At 41.1% G+C, this 19,812-nt stretch overlaps 1 protein-coding gene across 6 annotated transcripts in view; it reads left to right on the top strand.

The window, feature by feature from the left end:
- GARNL3 (GTPase activating Rap/RanGAP domain like 3) overlaps nt 1-19,812 on the top strand; it is a 221,779-nt gene that overhangs the window by 176,279 nt on the left and 25,688 nt on the right. For all 6 annotated transcript variants that reach the window (XM_037797335.1, XM_037797332.1, XM_037797333.1 and 3 more), the window contains 7 exons: nt 778-852; nt 4,067-4,178; nt 8,657-8,755; nt 9,138-9,254; nt 9,842-10,017; nt 11,973-12,131; nt 18,436-18,502. In XM_037797335.1, coding sequence (XP_037653263.1) covers nt 778-852; nt 4,067-4,178; nt 8,657-8,755; nt 9,138-9,254; nt 9,842-10,017; nt 11,973-12,131; nt 18,436-18,502 — 805 coding nt within the window. The remainder of the gene's footprint in view (nt 1-777; nt 853-4,066; nt 4,179-8,656; nt 8,756-9,137; nt 9,255-9,841; nt 10,018-11,972; nt 12,132-18,435; nt 18,503-19,812) is intronic.

Here is a 19,812-nt window from a genome sequence, read left to right as displayed (position 1 = left end):
AATTTTCTGAGGAGTGGGGAGCCAAGTTGGGAAAAGCTTCTTGAACTCCTTCCTAGCAGGAATAAGCAGAATAGCAGTATCACTCACAGAAGATCTGAATTTCAACCCTATTACTTGGAAGCAATCATCACCATTAGGTGTTTCCCAATCCTCACTTTATTCTAGGCTTATGGAGAGTATCACTCTCCCGTTGCCTTGCTCCCATGGGACACAAGTATTTCTCAGATCTGGGAGGTGACACAGCTTCCTGCCCTGAACCCACACCACAATAGGAAGAAGGAGGAGTAGTGTTCTCACCTGAAAGCAGATGGCTAAGCAAGGCAGGTGGAAAAAGGAAAGCTTAGAGGCAAAGATAACTTTCTACCAAAACAGTGCACTATCACAGACACTCTCAAGCATTGCTCCTTGTTTAAAGATACCCTGGCCCTACTTCCAAAGATTTTGACTCATCATGTTTGGGGAGAGACCTGGGAATCTGTATTTTTTCCAATGCTTCCACAGTTTGGAAATCACTGTACTGATACATTAATTGAAATGATGGGCCGTATTTGGGATAATTTGGACTAGGACACTGTGATTTGGGCTTCACCATATCCATCTGACTATATCCCTTTATCCAATCAATGATAAAGCAATGTGGGAACCTGAAAACCTTAGGCTGAAATTACTACTGTTGGTTTTTTTTTTTTTAATTTCTTTCTCAAATCATAGTTGTTTATCCTGTTGTTCTTTTACTGCCTGTTAACAAATTTTGAGAGAGATCTCTGTTCTGCTAAGGCATTAAAACTGAAATCCATTGTGAGAGGAGATGCTCCATCAAGCTTGGCAGCTTCAGGGATCTGTAAAAAAGAGGTGAGTTGAAGCTTTCAGGTTGAACTGTCAATGTCCTTTATCCTCAATGAAGTTTTCCAGATTATTATTTCAGAAAGAGGTTTGTCGAGCAGGAGGAAGAAAAGCCCGTCTACTACAGAGTCCTCAGGGGAAGCCCCAGATAAAGCTGGCCAGACTTTTAGTGAGAGCCTCCTCTTACTTCCACAGTATGCATGCGCCTTTGCATGCTTAAGTGGAGCAGAACTGCTGGAGCAGGCCTGGTCAGGCAGGCTGGATTCAGCAGTGCCTCTCAAGCTTTATGTGCACACAGATCACCTGACATCTTGATCAAATGCATATTCTGATTCAGTAGATCTGGAGTGGGGTCAAGATTCTACATTTCTAACAAGCTCTCAAGTGATGCCTGTGCTTTTGACCACAGACCACACTTGGAACAGCAAGGTTCTAGAGCAGTGCTTCTCAAACTCTAGTGTTGTGTTAAAGTCACCCCCAGAGTTTCTGATTCAGTAAGTCTGGGCTGGGGCCTGAGAATTTGCATTTCTAACAAGTTACCAGGTGATGCTGATGCTGATGCTGTTGGTCAGAGGACCACAGTTGAAAAACCACTGCTTAACTTACAATTCACTCAGCCAGCCAAAAAATGCTGTGGCCTATCTATTTACTTCTTGTTTTTACTTTCCATGGAAAAAGATCTAAGTGCTAATCAAGAATGGAAGAGAAAAAATGCAAACAAGTTGTAGTGTGAACTTACTATGCACATGATTTGTAAAACTTCACCCTATATACTTAATAACCTAGTAATTGTGTCTATGTTCAGAATATAAACAATATATTTATATATTATATATTTAAATGGAAAAAAATCATAGCACATCACTGGAGAAGTGTCCATTATAAGAACCAAAGAATCATGCATACATTTACTTTATTGATTAAGGTATGGATGATTTGTATTTGAATTGCAGAACCTACATGCTTTAAAGACTGGTTTCAGGAAATGATGAGTTAAAAATATGTTATGCTAAAAACCACAACCAACTTAAGACAAGATTGATGGCAAAGCATCCTTTTCAAAGGTCACAAAAAATCCCACTAACTGCTTTTTCATGTTTATAGTAAGAATTTGCAGTGTTGCCAAGCACTTTATAAGTACCAAATTCCAGTAAAATTTAATTACGTTCTTAATAAGAAGTTCTTAATTGTATATAAAAACAAAAGTCTGTGGAATTGTCACTTGTTCACCAGTGAACATCAAAGAAAGAGCTTCCATTTTTTGAATCAGTTCATAGCCTACCAGTGGGCCATGGACCATCCTTGGAGAAACACTGCTCTAGAGAACCTCATGGACTACAGTGTAAGTAGCTCTACAGAAGCCAGAGTCCCACATGCTATTCCCAAGAGTTTTCTATTTCAAAAGAATTGGGCTTTGTCAGCCTCCTAAGCATCCATCATTTTGTCATCTGTGTTAATGTTCTTAGAGAGAACCATTGAAAAGTGCCATGCATGAGCAGGAAGGTCTGGAGACCATATTCTTGCCCTAAAGAATCTGTATCAGGCTCCTCGGTCTGGTACCATGGCAATGACTTCAGTCCTCCGACCACAGCCTGTGTGGGGCTAGATTGCTGACACTTCATGCACTGACCTTCAGTGGTTCTTCAGACATTACTGAGTCACTGACCCTTTTGAGAATCCATGAAAGCAATTGGATTCCCACCCACTGCTCCATTAGAATGTACAAATGACACATATACACAGCATTTTGAATACTATTTCAGGGGTTTCGTAGACCTCCTTCAGACCTCCATGGATCCTCTAAGGGTCTTGGATCTTCTGGATTAAGAACCCCTGGTTTATCTGCATAATTGTTATAAAATGGCATCCTTTGGTGAGAGAACGTTTGTTGTTAAGAGTTGGTCTTTCTGTCTTCGTGTCACCTGATGCTCTGATGTCTATGTCTATCTACTGATTGGCATTCCTATTGGCTTTGCTTTTTCATATCCTCTTGCTATCAGTCACAAACTCAGAATCGCCAGAAATCTTCTTGAGGAAATGCCACTTGAATTAATGACCTGCACTTGTTTAGCCCTTTCTTCAGTTTATAAAATGTTTTTACATTCTTTGGGTGATTTTTTCAGAACAGTACAAGCTGCATCTCAGCAATTAGAACGTTCTTTTTTAACCTCGTGGGTTTCTTAAAGGGAGATCATACTTTCCTAAAATAGCAATAATACAGACAGTATTTACCCTCAGCCCTGATGACATCCTTGAAGGTGGTTCTCAGAGCCTTCACCTCTGCTTTGCAAACACATTTACTCATGCACACATGGGCTCTTGTATCGCCCTGGGTGGGACATATCAGGCCATTGTGTCTAATTGGAGTAAAAGTCTCAACTTGTCCTTCAGAAATCTCCAAAAACTTGCTTTGTGCTTTGAGGCTGAGCCATATTATGGAAGGAAGTTAATGATTCTGTTGAAAATGTCCAGAATTCTGGCCTAATAATCCAATTAACAGTGGCCTGCCAGCTCCACACATCCACGCACAGCGCTGAGGCAGTTGTGTGAGGGGGAATAACCCTTTAAGCCTGAAGTGAAAATGAAACTATAACTCAAGGGGAAAGCTCATATAGTATGAACATGTAACACAGGGAGAATGTGAATAGTTTCATTGGCACAGCTTGCCACTTTATACAAGCAGGTGTTATTTTTTTCTTTAAAATTTTGTAGGCTTAAATGAATCAAAAAGCATTATGTTAAGACAATATCAACCTCTTGCATTAAGCATGAGTTAATTTTTGCTGAATCAGCAACACAGGAATCTGACTTATTTAAGAGTTATGTGGGACTTCCTTTTATGATGAACTAATATGAATTCTCCAAAAAGTAGGCACCAATTGGCCCAACTTCCAGATGTCCAAGAAAAATGTTTGCTTAGAAAAGGTTACCAACACTTTGATTTCCCCCAAGGAACATTATAACAATATAGAGACAGGTCATGGTGCCAGAAATATGTGAATTCATTCTTTTCTTATTCCATGCATATTTGAAAGGAGACTTTTCTTCTCAAGAAAGGTAACTGAGGCCAGACCCCATTTCACTACCAGGGTTTGGAGTCACTCTGCTCCCACAGGGTTATCTGTGTTACTGTTTCAGGAGTTGTACTGTACATTTCCATTTGATGGGCCGCAGTGTATTTTTTCTGGTGCACTTATTTTCCGATGCTTGTATTGCCTCGCAGCCTTGGGAGCCCCAGTGTTTCTGCAGTAATTTCCCTCACGAAGCCGTGTGTGCAGATCCCTGGGGCCAGGCCTTGCTGGTTTCCACTGATGCTGGCGTCTTGCTAGTGGATGGTTAGTGAGTAGCTGCTCCTACAAATGTCTTTATTTGTGTAACTTGAGAATTTCTAAGATGGGGTACCACCAACCAACTCCCTTTAGACCATAAATGTGTTCTCAGCAGTAAGGTTAGCAAAATTTCATTTTCTTTTAAAATTCACCCTTTGTTTTCAGGGCAAGCAAAGGGATTATATTCTGAATCAAGTGAGCTAGAGGGTGAGTGCTTAGTGATAGTTCTTCCCTTCCCCAAATCTCTGATTAGGCTGTAGAAATCAAATGACCTGCAAAAAGGTTCATTGTTTTTCAGGCAATGCTTATCATGATTCCAACATTTTACCATAAATCAACAAGGACTTATTGTTACTAATTAAAGTCGCTGTTCAGGACTTGCTCTCTCTTGAAGCCTTTTTAATCCTGATTTCAAAAATTACTTGGTATCCAAAACAAGCAATAAAAATCTTAGAAAATTCATTTTTGATTATTAATAGAAACAAAAAAATTTTGACAAGGAGGCAGATTTCAACTCAGTATAAAATCAAACTTTCTGACAGATAGGTGGGTCACCTTGCCTGGGGAGATCATTGTGGACTTATCCTTGACAAGGATACAGTAGAGGGAGTTCAACTTCAAATGGGGATTTAGCCTCGAGGACCATGTGGCCCCTTCTAGCAGGAAGGCCCTTTGGATTACTCCATACTCCTAATGAATGATAAAGAGGCTAAACCCAGGCAATGAGTCTTCTCCTTGGAGCTTCAAAGGCATAGAGTCAGCATCTTCCAAAGGCACCTCCCAGACTTCCCAGAAGCAAAGCTGCCCAGTCTCTGGTTACTATAGTGATATTCTATGGGAATACTGAAAGCCCCTCCCTGTGAGAATGACATAATGGCCTAAAACTCTGCAGCATCCTCCTGCCCTTCAGCAATGACCTTTAGTCCCTCCCTTAGACACTTACTGGGCACGGGTACTAATGCCTGCTACGTGCTGGGCAACGTGCTAGGCACCTCCTGTAGTGTGATGAGAGAGATGGACAGTACTTTATAGTGGGCTTACGTCTGATATCATCTCTTATTTTTTTTATGTTTTAATTGTGTGTCCATAACATAATTGCATATATAACTAAGTTAATAAAAGGCCAATAATTCAAAATCTATAAATACAGAATTTAAATGAAATATTTAATTTTTTAATTACAAAGCAATTAGAATGGCTTTGTTGGAAAAATTACCTAACCCTCTGAGCCTCAGGTTTCTCTAAAGTGGGAGTAATTTTTTTAGTGCCTAAAATATTGTTCATAATAAAAACTAATAATGAAATAAATAAAATGGGGATGACAATAACCACCAAGAGGAAATTGTGGGGATAAAATAAAGTTACCTATCTTAATGTTTAGAAAAGTGTACAGCCCATATTTAATAATACCTTATTAAATGGCAGCTGTTATTTTTACTATGTCTCTATGAACTTGCTAAAAGCATACAAAATCTTTAGATTTTGCTAAAAGTGCAACCAAATAAAATAATTTTTAAAAATTCTTAGACAAAAATAGACCTTTGAGTTTTAGTCTAGTCTTTTAGTTTTATAGATGAAGAAACAAGCCTAAAAAATTGATATGACTTGCCCAATATCACACAGCTGATTAGTGGCCCATCTAGAACTAAAACCTAGATATGATTCTTGGTCTTGTGTTCTTTTCACTAAGCCAGCTACATTTTATTAAAGTTCAACTAAACTTGACCAATGTTTTTGTCTTTATCTTAAACAGACTTCCAGAAATATGGTCCTGGGCAAAAAGTTATGGAAAATTTTGTGATTAAAAGAATATAAAATTCTACTTGCCTTCCTTTTTGGAAAAGAGAAAGTATGCTTCATACTGACTATTTATAAGGCTGGCCTAAAAACAGAAGAAAACCCTTTTTGAGTTGCTTCTTTTTTGTTTTGTTTTGTTTAAATGTAAAATCCAAACTGAGATTACCAACTTGCTTTCTGAAATTTTCATCTTGATGCATCCAATACTTAAATGGATATATAAGGATTATTCCAATTTGTCAGAAAAATATTTTCTTCCAAATCTGAAGGCAGTCTTACATAGGTGGTAGCTGTGTGCACCCATCAGCTTAGATTTATTACTCTGATTATTTTTTCATGTCCTGATTATACATTGATGCTTCCCTGTTTGCTTTTGATGAAAAGGAAAATAACTCTAAGCCTTTCTTTGTATACCTTGGTCTGCTTTTAAGCCATGATTCTCTTGTTATTTCTTTGTTTACCTTTTTCTTGTCTACACTTAATCATATTATGAATTGTTTCCATGAGCAAATCTCCCCATTTAGTTTCAGGATGAGTTCCACTCTATCCCGTTAGCTTCTGCTTAATTTCGTTAGACTTACCCACTCCATAGTCTACTCCTTTCAAGGTCATTTTTAAAAGTCAAGATCCTTTGTATTCCAAGTGTAGCAAAATTACTTTGAAGGGAGGCAAAAATAGTAATTCAATATACAATAACCATTTCTTTTGGTTTTAAAGTTATAGAAAGGCAGGTCCTAAAAAATGATCAGTTTCTTCATAAAGAGATTACAAGAAGGGAAAAAATGCTAGAAAACAATCATGAGGATCCACATGTCACTTTCTCATGTTCTTTCCTCCTCCTCCTCCTTCCTGTGCTGTATATAAACATGTTCAGCCATTCGAAAAGATTTGATGGAGAATAGATGCTAATTTACTGTATACATAGCCATAGAGTATACTTGTCTTTTAAATTTAAAGTGAAGTGTTTCTGTCACTTACTAATTCTTTACAGTAGTACCATTGCTTCTGTTGTTGCACCATCAATCCCTGGGGATGTGGTGCTGCTTTTATGCTGTAGCACTGGTTAAGGGCACGGGCTTTGTCCTTGTACAGACCTGGGTTCCGCTCACTCAAGGTGTGACGTCAGACAGGTTATTAACATCTCTGAGCCTCAGGTTGCTCATTTGTGAAATGGGAATATTAAAAGTTTCTACATAATAGGGTCTTTGGAACATTTAAATTAAATAACATGTGAAACCCTTAGCATTAGGGTATGGTGCATAGTGAGCCCTCAGTGTATGTTAGCAGCCCTTGTTATTGTTGCTGTTATTGTTATCCCACAAAATGAAATAATCATAGTTATTTAGCCAAATAGGATAACATGGGTACTAGAGTGATCATGTGTTTTGAAAAATCAAGACTTCCCCCAGGAGAAGTACAAAGACCCTGGGAATTGACTTCTTTTTGTGAAGGTCTGGGGTAGAAGAGGAAGAAAAGTGGTTAATAGGTTATCATGAAATTTATCAGCTGTGCTCTGATAAATCCAGAGCCCTCACAGTTCTGCTGTAGAAGCAGGAAACCCACTCTCCACTGAGGGGGTTATTAATCCTGATGAAGGTCTTGTCCCTTCTGGGCACCATCCAGGGATGGATGAATTTCCAATCAGGCTTAGATTTCTGGAAGAAGCAAGATGCTCAGGGCCCCTTGCACTTAAACTATAACTAGATAAACAAATTAAAAGCCATGGCAGAGCACCAAAATGCAGATCAAGAATGAGAGAACCAACTCTCCTGCTTACAATGTCTTCACCATCTACTTTGCCCTAATTCTCCTTCAAGCCTAGAACAGATCTTTTTGCTCATGGAGCAGCTTTAATAAATATTTTAACCACCCCTCTACCCCACCCCCACATTCTGGGGTCCCCCAGGAGCAAAGTAATTGCTCCCAATTTAACACCCCAGCAAGTAAGCTTAACAACATATCATCAGTATAACTACAATGTCCTTTAATCATCCATTTACCTGAAATCTTCTAGAGCATTTCCACTTACATTTGTTTTTTTTCCCTATTATTTGAGCAATTTAAATGACATTTTTCTCCCAGTTTGATTTACTGATTTCTGCCTGAAGAGGAGATTTCATATTCCTACACAGAGAAATACTCGTAGGCAAACTACTATTGATACATACATAGGATATCTTAGAATAGTATCTATTTTAAATACAGAAAGGAAGTTTTAATTTTGCTTTCTTGAAAAATATACAAAATGATCTAAGATGTGATGTAATTTCAAATATTACATAAAAATAAGAAAACATTTAAGAGAAATGGATGATCTTAGTCTTTTTTCCACTTGGTGTCCAGTCCTTTGGTATAACCCCCATGAAAATTGGAATTGAGAGGTGTTGCTTTTTCTTTGGTGAACATTGAAGAGAGTGTAGTTTACATGCCCTTGCTACTGCACTCACAGTATAGAGTTCTGAATGCCTTTGGGAAGGAAATTTCAGTACTTCTCCCTGAGTGGAGAAGAGATTAATGCTTGAACTTGTTGCATAGATCTTATGAAAGCTCTAGAAGCAACTTCATTCCTTGCCTAGAAAGTAATTTAGAACCCCAGGTCTCTAAAACTACCTACAAGTACATTTTATACCTGCTAGAAAAAAGCATGGGCATGGTTGCAGTGTTGAGTAACCAGGTTTCCTTTTCAGATGACCTTCCATCAGTGCCAGTGTTTGACAAAACTCTGCCTGTGAAGCAGATGCATGTGCTTGAGACTCTGGACCTTCTGATTCTCAGAGCAGACAAAGGTGGTATTTCCCTTCCGTGTGGCATGCTCTGGGAGGTAGGAAAGCAGGTAGTCCACTGCAGCAGACGCTGAGGGTCACTTGGGTCTGACTACATAGGCTGTGCCAGCTGTATCTTTTCCTGATGCCCAGTAGTCAGAGTTCTTTGGTGGCCCACTTATTCTCTGGGGAGGGAGAATGAGGCACAAAAGAGAGGCTAGAGGTGGGGGGTCATCTTCAATTGCATTGTTAGTTAAAGGTGGTGTGAGGTTTCTCCGGAATTCTGGGATGCCTCTAATCATGTTTCCTCTAGCAGTAGTCTTCCTACAGTCTGCCCTTTCAGTTCTTCTGGGTCATTTCACTTTTTCCATCTTAATCTCCTCCTCCATCTTTTTTATCTCACCAGGAAAAGATGCCCGCCTCTTTGTCTTCAGGCTAAGCACTGTGCAAAAGGACATCGAGGGGGAACAGACTGTGAAAAGCAAGTATGACTGCAGAGAAAATAAGCTTGAGAAAACAAAAGGTGACTCAGTTCTTCAAATCTTGATGGTTTCAGTTCACTTTATTTTTTTTCTTAGACTTCCCATGTTTTACTTGAAATAAAAATAAGCAGGAATTTTATCTAAGTGCTTTGTTTTTACTTGGAAACATCACAAAAATAGCACCACTGTTTCCTTAAGAGTAGCTTGAAAGATAGAAAAACATATTAAGGTCTAGAGGAAATTCTAGGCCTTGCGTAATAAGTTTTAGAACTAAGCACCTTTAGCAAAAATCTGTGAGCAAAGAGATTTTTACAGACTTCAATTCCTGAAACCCTGATTACCCCTCAATTTAATTCATCTCATATAGCAGGTATGAAGCTCAGTTCACAAACTCTAGGATATAGGGAATATGACATTCCTATTTTTCTGTAACTCAACCCAATTTTTATTTCAAGGCCCCCCTTCTGCCTGCTGGCAGAAACATTCTTACTTCCTTCAGGGTCCTCCCTTCCCTACCCCCCATTCACTGGATTATGCTTAATTTCCAAGATTATTGGGTCTTATCAAGGCCTGGTGACTTCCAAACCCTTTTGTCATCTGCTCAGTAAATTTTTATTTCTCTTCAAAGGCTGCCACTTGTATGCCATTAATACTCACCATAGCAGAGAACTGAGGATTGTTGTTGGAATTCGGAATAAACTGCTTCTGATCACAAGGAAACATAAGAAGCCCAGCGGGATAACCAGCATCTCATTGTTATCTCCCCTATCGGAGTCACCTGTTGATGAATTCCAGTATATCAGGGTAGGTTTTCTCTTCAAATGACTTGTCTCCTAACCAAGGTGCCACAAGGCAGACTCTCCTCCCCCTTGAGTTTGTCATCCACTGGGGTTGTCCCACTGTTTAGTAACCAAGGTGGGAAACCCTCTCCTCTGGTACCTCTCTTGTTTCTCCTGAAAGATCAAGGCAAATAAGGCTCTCTCCTGCTCGGTCCAGCTCATCATTCTGGTGAGCACTTACAGGTGCTGTTCTAGGCACTAGGAATATCACGGATCTCTCTCCTACGGAGACAGAAGTGTAACAGAAATAAGCTTATAAATGTATCAAGGCAGGCAGAAAAAAGTACTGAGGATTAAAAATAAAGTAGAGTAAGGGAACAAAGAATAATGGAGCAGTGTCTATGTTAGAAAGGGTGTTCCGGAAAGCCCTCTCTAAAAAGGTTACCTTTGAGCAGAGACCCAAATGAAATATGAGAATGAATGATGTGGATATCTGGAGAAAGGGAATCAGGCAGAAGGAGCAGCCAGTCAGGGTCTCTGAGGCCCTATCTGAAGCATAGTCAAGAGGCTGGGGTGGCTGGAGCAGAGTGAGCAGGCAGTGAGACAGAGAGTACTGGAAACAGATTCTCTTTTCAGCTCTGAAGGCCATTGCAAGGATTTTGGCTTTTACTGAATGAGGTGGGAAGCCATTGGCAGGTTTAAGACAGAGAAGTGTCATGTTTAAAAAGAGATTGGCTACTATGTGGAGGAGAGCATAAAGGGCCAAGAGTGGAAATAAGGAGACCTTCTAGGTCTTTTGCCTAGAGTAAAAACCTTCTGAATTTAGTATATAAATTTATGCTAATATTCATTCTGGGGGAGACAGAATAGCAAAACTGTTTAGCTTATGTTTCAATTTGATAAAGTTGCCAAAATGCATTGTACCAGAAATAGGTTGGCTTTTACAATGGGGGTTTATTAGTTCACAAATTTATAGTTCTAAGGCCATGAAAATGTCCCAGTTAAGGCATCAACAGGATGATACATTCTCTGAAGAAAGGTCGATGGCATATGGGGTTCCTCCGTCACATGGGAAGGCACATGGCCAGAGTCTGCTTGTCCTCTCCCAGGTTTAGCTTCTGGTTTCCATGACTTTCTCCAAAATGTTGCTGGGCTTCTGTCTTAGCTTCTCTCGTAGCTTCTCCAGGGGGCAAACTCTGGATTACATCTCTTAGCTTCTTTGAGCTCTCTCTCTCCATGGGCTCTCTTAAAGGACTCCAGTAAAGGTTTAAGACCCACCTTGAATGGGCAGGGTCACATCTCCATGAAAACAACTTAATCAAAAGGTCCCACCCACAATAGGTCTGCCTCCACAAGATTGGATTAAAAGAACATAGTCTTCTCTAGGGTATATAACGGATCCAAACCAGCACAGCTTATGGGCTTTGAAATCAGATTTCCTGAGTTCACATCTTGGCTCCACCACATATTAACTGTGTGATGGTAGGCAAGTTGCTTGATCTTTGATCCTCAGTTTTCTCATTTGCAAAATAGAATAATTGCCATCCCTACTTCATAGGTTGCTATAAGTATTCATTGAGAACTGTGCCTGGTATGTGATAAGTGCTCAACAAGATTACTTTACTATTATTATTATTGTTGTTGTTGTTGTTATAAAATCGTAGGGCAGGGCCAGACGATCTAAGGGCTAAAATGGAACATACCATTGAATTGATTTTATAAACTTGCTTCCTGGTCTCTTCACTTTCCAGTGGACAGAGGTTATAGTAGGGAGAATTCTGATAATTCTGATAATATCCCAGGACCCTCTTCCCCAGCCCTGCTTCCTTGCAGGTGCAGGTCTCTGCAGGAGCCTGGGGAAGGCGATGCTCTTCTGGTTGGAGGCAAGGGGGGATGGTGTCCTGGGCAGTGGGAGGTTAACAAGAAGATGGCTGCTTTGTGTCCTAATCCCTTTCCCCCATGTTATCATCAATCACACAGGAGATCTGTCTGTCTGACTCTCCTGTGGTGATGACCTTGGTGGATGGGCCAACCGAAGAGAGTGACAATCTCATCTGTGTAGCTTATCGGCACCAATTTGATGTGGTGAACGAGAGCACAGGAGAGGCCTTCAGGCTGCACCATGTGGAGGCCAACAGGGTAAGCTGACAGTTAAAGGTACAAGGGGAATCAAAGAACACTGGGATTCATTGTGATTTCTAATTTTGTGCTGCCCCGATTAGGATTTCTTTAAAATTATATCCTGTTTATCATATCACTGTCATGTAATATGCTGTTTAGGCTGAATCATGAAGTTTCCATTTTTATAGGTCAAAATGGCTTGATCTAATATAATGTAATTGTCCCATTGCCTCATTTAGTTTTTCCAGATCTTACCCTGTCATTCCATTCTTCTGAAAAAAAAAGGAAAGAGAGAGATAAGAGTCAGAAAGTGAAATACAGATAGCTAAATAAATTAAAATATTTGTTTGGTGATTCATACTGGGAGGGCCTTTGGAGAAGAAGGTTACTGTCTGTGTCCCTGCAGACTCACAGCAAGGGGACTGGGTGGCCTGATGCCTGCAGAAGGTAAGGCACCCCTTTCTATCTCCTTAGAAGCCCACTACGAAAGGAGGGCTAGGAACACCGTTAAGAAAGAGATCAGCACTGAATCTACACCCTGGTCTGAGCTGCACAATGAACAATGAGGTCCTCGTTTTAGATATGAATTTTTCACTGAAGCTCTAAAGGTGACTGTTCTGGGGTCTGAACATTAACTTAGTTCACTGAAGTGTGATATTCACTCACCATTCGGTGACCTGGTGACCTATCGCTGGAAGCGTCTTCAGTGGTGATGTCAGCAGATCACAGATCTCTTCAGCCCCTTTATCGCTGTAAAACAGGGTAAGGCCTGATAACACTTGAGCCACCTTAAGTTTGCGTAGTGCAGGGCCACCAGCATCCTGGCTTAGGTACCAAGGATGCAGCAGAATGGCGAAGGGGCCCCCAGGGAATTCCTGGGGCGGACTTCCAAACCAACAGGCTTTCCCCAGTCATGGTCAGCTAAGTCCAAGAAACTGCAGAAATCTTTCTAAATATGATTAACAAGAAATAAGAAATACAACTTTGTATTAGTACATGCTCTACACAAATACTCATTTAAATTGCTAACAAATGTATTAAGAAGACTAACCCCTAAATAGTGTAAGATTTTAAGAAATAGAAAAATCAAGATATAATTAGGAGGCTTTATCTTCAGCTGTTATTACTTGCAGATTCATTGTCATTTCTCTTATATATATATTGGTGGTGCCCAAACTTGTCTGAACATTGGAATCCCCAGAAAAGCTTTTAAAAAATACTTATGCCTGTGTCCCACCCCTGGAAGTTTAATTGGTCTTGGGTGCAACCTGGACTTTGGAATTTGTAAATGTTCCCCAAGTGATTCTATTGTTCAGACAAATTTTGGAACCACTCATGTATACTACTTCTCACCCCTGGTTGTAAGAAGATCATGGCCCTGCCCCCACCCTAGATCCACTGAATCAGAATTTCTGGTTTTGTGGTACTTGGGAACTACTTTCTGGGTAAATCCTGCTGGTCAATGCTAATAATGCAGCTAGTAGACCCAATCTCTCCTGAAACTCCTCCTTTAAAGCTGAAGTGGAGTGCCCATCTACATTGACACTGGATCCATAATCCCTTCTAACTTGCCTACTTCTGAGGAGGAAAAGGCCGTTTGTCTTTTAAAAGTTCTCGACCCCTTCTTGCTTTTCAAAAACTGTGTGACCAGCCAGAAGAGGCAGAAAAATTGTAGTTCAACAGGGCTTAGTCCAATCAATCCTTTCCCTGGCAAATGGTTTTCTAAGACTAAAGTGAGAAAAATCACTTTATTAAGTTTCTTCTTTCATAAAGTGATTATTATTATTGATTTATATTTAATATCCTGATAATTCATTGGAATGTTTATGGATTTTCTTTTCTCTTATGATACATAAAGGCTCAGGAAAAATTGGGTTAGAAACAGTTTTTCTGTTGACCTTATATTTTGTTTGTTTCCAGTTCTAAATTTTTCTATCTTTCTTCAGTGTGCATTTTTAAACAAAGATACAAAGTTTTTCCCTAAGGGAAAATGTTTTGTTTTTGTTTAAAAAAACAAAAATCCCTTAAATGGATTCGAGTGGATCAGTGTGCTTGGCACCGCCTTTGGTAAATTAGCGGCTGATGAGTGTTTGCCGAGCGTAAATGCTCAGCCAGACAGTTACTTGTCTCTGCAAGGAATTTACTGTCTAATTGGGGAGCTAAGCCCTAGAGAAATGGAAAAGTTAATGAACAATGTATTTTATAATTGCTAGTCAGAAACAGACCCTGTGGGAATAGGACAAGTTTTTTTTTTACCAAAATGTTCCTGTTACAGCCCAGGCACCCAGTGCAGCGGAGGCAGGAGCGAGTTTGACATAGCCTGGAGTCATTCGAGATTTCAGTTGAATTCAAATTATCCTTCTGCCTGCTTGCTTTGTACAAAGCACCTGTTTTTATTGGGCTGACCTAGTTTTCTGCCCCTATCCCTCCTCTCCTCTCTGCTAAGGCCAGTTGATTCCCCATTTCAGGCTTGAACCTCCCTCAGGGTCTAGGACAGCCCTAGCTCCAGAGAGGAAACATTTAATCTGCACTAAAGCGGCATTCTGGAACTCAACATCAAGTTAGTTTTACCAGCAGGCCTTCTGTGACCTGCTGCCCAGCTCTAGCAGCCAGCATTGGCCCTGCTCCCAAAACACAGGTCTCCTCTAAAAGGAACTGCAGATCTGGTAATTAGATCTAGGTCTCGGGCTTATCTCCTGTGCCCAAGTCCCCAGTGTTATCACCTGTCCAGGACCCAGTGGTTCTTAATTAGGAATCACCCCAGAATCACATGAGAAGTTGAACGCTAAACTATCAAGGGCTACCTCTCTCAGCTGGGCTGGAGAATGCAGGGTACAGACTTCCACTTTTCACGAGTCTGTTTCAAATTTTCACAACAACCATATGTTGCTTTTTTAATTGTAATATAATTTTATAATTGTAAAATGCTACTGAAATGAACTATTTTTTTAAAAATCACATAAAACATAAAAATCCAATGCCTGTTCCAGGCATACCGTATCAGAACCTCTAGAAGCAAGGACTCAGAATATGTATTTTTTTAAATGCTCCCCAAATGATTCTGGTGTCCTCACCTGGTTAAGAAACAGTTCTGCAGAGACTGACTCCTGCCAGGCCCCTCTCCCAGGCAGGGACAGATATACACATTTTGAAACATGTCTCTCCGTGCTGAGCGTTAAAAAAGGTCTGATCAAAATGCTATGGAGTACCTGAGAAGGAAGTGATTAAGTCCAAGCTGTGGTCTTCTGTCCCTGAATCCTGGCCCTAAGGCTGGAGTCCTGCAATTGCCTGCCCTTCAGCCTGAATCTCTGAATGTTGCCGTACTCAGTCCACCTATCAGACAGTCCTGGGGCCCCTTGGTAGATCTCCTTGATGCTAATTCCTTCCCTGGTGTCTGTTGCCACTGTGCATTACATCTGAAAGGTTGCCCGAACTTCCTCCACTCCTATCACCATCCCCTGTTCCCCCACCCACCCACCCACCATCCACCCATCTCCCCACATACACACACAGACTGAGCTTCACAAGAGGGCACCTATCTATTGTGGCTTTGCACTGCAGTTAACCCTCCCACAATTATAATAAACACGGCCACCACTGGATGATCACTTACTACCTACCAGGCACCATACCAGAGCACTTCATAGGCATTATCCCATGGGATCTTCACAACCAGCTATGAGGGAAATGCTGTTCACTTCCCCCATTTTTGCAGAAAAGGAAACTGAGGCTCAGGGAGGAGGAGTCACTTAAGACCCCACAGCTAGTAAGTGGCAGAGGCAGGACTTGAACCCAGGCTGACTCCAAAGATCATGCCCTTAAACAAAGCATGCTGTTGCTTCCACAGCCAGGTCCAGGCTACAAAGCTGGTACCACTTGGTCCCTTCCCTCAAGAAGTCTGGCAGAGCAGACACATGCACTAAAGCACAAAGCCTGTAGCTGAGCAAACTGTAATAAAACTGAACGAGAGCTGGGGACACCTGAGGAGGAATTGATTGTAAGTCGAAGTGGTGCTGCTGCTGTGAAGGTTCCCCTGGAGGGGTACAGATAGGACTCAGTTTCTGTTGGTGCTGTCTCCATATCTAAATAATGCTATCAAGCTAACAGTGATCGACTGTTGATCAAGTACCAGACCCTGTGCTAGGAGCTTACATAAGTTACCTCTCTGAATCCTCAAGCTCTGTAGAGGTAGATACTCTTAATATCTTCCATCTTGTAAGTGAAGACACTGAGGTTCTCAGAGGTTAAACAACTGGCTTAAGTACACACAACTCTGAAGTGACAGAGCTGGGATTTCATTTATTCAGTCATTCATTCCACAGCTATTTATTCTGCTGCTGCTTCCTGCCAGGCCCTGATCTAGATGCTGAGGATATAGCAGTGAACTGCGCAAAGTCTCTGCTTTCATGAAGCTTGTATTCTGGTATGGAGGAGGGCGACAATAAACAAATAAATGAACGTTGGATAGCAATATGTGCTATGCAGATAATTAAAATAAAGGGATGTGATATATAGCAATGGGGGAATTATTTAAGATTTGATCCCTCAGTCCTTCTGATGCCCAGGTCAGTACTCTTCATCACTGGGCCTCACTGTCTCTCATTCCCTCTAAAGCTCCCACAACTCTTGGTTATGGCATTTGTCCTAGTATACCTTGTTTTATGTGCCTGTTTTATGTACTTTCCAATATTTTCTTAAAGGGTGGCATCTTGCCTTACTCATTTCTGTGTCCTCAGTGATACCTAGTGCAGTGCCAGGCAGTGACAGCTGAACAAATGCACAATGAGAGACAGACATGGAGGGACTGCCCAGAGCCAAGGCAAAGGCCCTGGCCGAGGCTGGGAAGTGGGATTTCACTGCATTTTGGTGAAAGCTGTGAAGAGGAAGGTTGGCTAAGTGGAGGGCCTGCGGAAGAAGCACAGTGCGGACCTAGACGCAGTGCCAAGCCTGGAAGGGGGCTGGGGACAGATGCATGCTCTCTTGCCGGGGGAGGTTGGGGCTTAGCAGCAGAGGATGCAAAAGGAATCTGGGGACATTGTGAAGGGGATGCTTCTGGACTCGGGTAAGCAAGAGAGAGAACCCCTGAGACTTTGGAGATAGTTCTGCTAACAAGAAGGAGGTTTATAAGGGAAACAAGCTGTGCAAGAGATAATAGCCTTTACTGAGTGCTCATTGTGTGTCAGGCTCTATCCTAAAATCTTTGCCTTGTTACATTGATCTCTCATTTTACAAGCCACTGAACTGTTACAATTATGTCAGTTTTACAGGTGAAGACCTGAGGCCAGAGGTTAAGCCATTTGTCACAAACCACACAGGTAGTAAATGGTATAGCCAGAATCCGTGCTCTTTTCCACTCCTCCACGCTGCCTCCTTCCTGCATTTTAATGACTTGGATATGGAATCTATTTTGCATTTGAGAGCACATAAAGGCTTAGAAATATGGAATGGAGCTCTGAGGAGAAGGGGTGTCTAAATGTGTCAATTTAGAAATTTTGAGTACAGAGAATATTTGAAGCTAGAAAGGTGGGTATTTTTCTAAATGAGGGAAGAACCAAGAAATGGAAGAATAATCTAAGGAGGAGGGGGGGATACCATGTATCAGAGGCTGTGGAGAACTGGACAGAGAGGATGAGCAATGGCCAAAGGCCTTCAGTTCCAGGGAGAAGAAATCTTTGTTGAGCTTAGAGGGGGCAGTGTCCCTGGTGGTGTGGGAACAGCAGTCAGACAATAAGGGTTGAGAATACAAGTGAAGAAGTGAAAGGAGCAGGAGATTTTTTAGAACTTCTAAGTTTCAAAAAATCACAAAGAATCAAGGACATCATCAGGTGAGGTAGGAGATGAACCAAAGACCCAGTTCAAATCTTGGCTAAAGCACTTACCAGTGGAGGGACTTGAATAAGTGACTTCACCTCTCTGAGCCTCACTTTTGTCATCTGTTGAATGGAATAAACCATGTACTTTTCAGGGATGATGTGGAGTGAAATGAATAACCCACATGAACATGCTTTGTGTGCCCTGTGTAAACATGCAGCATTTTAATAGAGCAGAGATGCCAGGAATAGAGCTTCTCAAAGGGTTTGAGAAGATGGTGAGAAAGCCCCAGTGGAGAAATAGAAGAGACATTTCTTCTCTGACATACCCACAGTGTGTTGTAACCATGGCCACCTGTGTGGCATTATGGGCACTGGTGAGGTAGAAATGACCTCGCAGCACCTGAGTTTATTGAGAGCCAAAGGCCACTACCAAGCAGTCACCACTTGAGTAGTCTTTTAATAGTGTGAGTGTCCAGCCTGCCCACTACCATTGCCCATTATCATTGCAGGTTAATTTTGTTGCAGCTATTGATGTGTATGAAGATGGAGAAGCTGGCCTTCTATTGTGTTACAACTGTAAGTCAAGGATATGTTTTTATCTTTATTTTCTAAAATGGTCTGTTCTTTTTCTGGACAATTTAAAGAGGCATACCCTTAGATTTATCTGATGCATCATTCCTGCACCCTTAATTGCACTCCAGGGAGAGTCTAAAAAATGCATGTGTACCTGACACCCACCAGGAACTCCTAATTACTCTCCATACCTCTTGGTGAGATGGCACAAGAGCTGCTGCCTATGGTGCTACCCCCATGATATGGTGGTAATGACAAAGGCTTCCATTTAGGGAGCTCTTACAGGGTGCCATGTGTTGTGCTCAGTATGCTGTAGTCCTTGTCTGTTATTATCCTCAGTTTAGACATAAGGCAACTGAGGCCTGGAGAGGTGAACTACTGCTTTCAAGATTATGCAGCTGATAAGCAGCAGAACCAGGGTCTGCATATGGGGCAATCTTAACTGCAGCATGCAAAACTTTAACTATGGTTGCTATTCTACTTTTTGGTATTTCTCAAGTATTAATGAAATCAGCCTCAACCTGGCACATCCAGGCCTCAGTTGGGTTAAGTGACAGGGTGGGTATTGGGCACACCAAAAGATATCAAATAGGGTCCTTAAGGAGTTTTAACATTTTTAAAGCTACTAATATTATACTTCAATAAAACCATTTGTTTGTTTGTCTGTTTTAAGGCTAAAAGAAGTAAGATATTTTCCTGAGTAAGGCTGCACAGTCTAAAACCATAAAACTTACTTCTTCAGTCGGGAATTGTATCAATTTAGGGTAGTGACTCATCTCACATGGATCAGATATTTTGATTAGTATTTGATTAATAAACATGGAAAGTTAATTATCAATAGAGCAATTTGTTTGAAAGACATCATCTTTCAGAATTTGAGATTTATGAGGAATAAGCAAGGAGAAGGTAGTCACAGGAGGGAACCACTTCATCAATAAATTGCTCTTTGGGGATATTTTATCACAAATCTGCCTAAACCATCCTAAAATAATGGGTCCTTGATAGCCCATTTGATGAGAAGGGCCCCTTACAAGGTGGCAGGAACAGGAAACCTGCCAGCTCTCTGGCGTGGTTCCCAAATGCCAGTGCTCAGGCAGCCAGGCCACTGCTGCTGCTGCCCTCGACCAGTTTATAGGGCCAGGGGGAAGAGTTGGCCACGTGTGTGAAGTCACGTCCATAAGATGTTGAATCTCCTTCATTGGAGTCTTTTTTACTTTACTGAAAAAGCCATGAGAAATTGTATAGCAGAATTATTGTTTTAAAAACTGATAGATTTTTTTAAAAATCTGTTAACTGCTTGAAAGGGTGGGAGG

Source organism: Choloepus didactylus, chromosome 10, assembly GCF_015220235.1.
Source record: "Choloepus didactylus isolate mChoDid1 chromosome 10, mChoDid1.pri, whole genome shotgun sequence".
Classification (NCBI taxonomy): Eukaryota; Metazoa; Chordata; class Mammalia; order Pilosa; family Megalonychidae; genus Choloepus; species Choloepus didactylus.
This window is presented reverse-complemented; position numbering and strand designations above follow the sequence as displayed.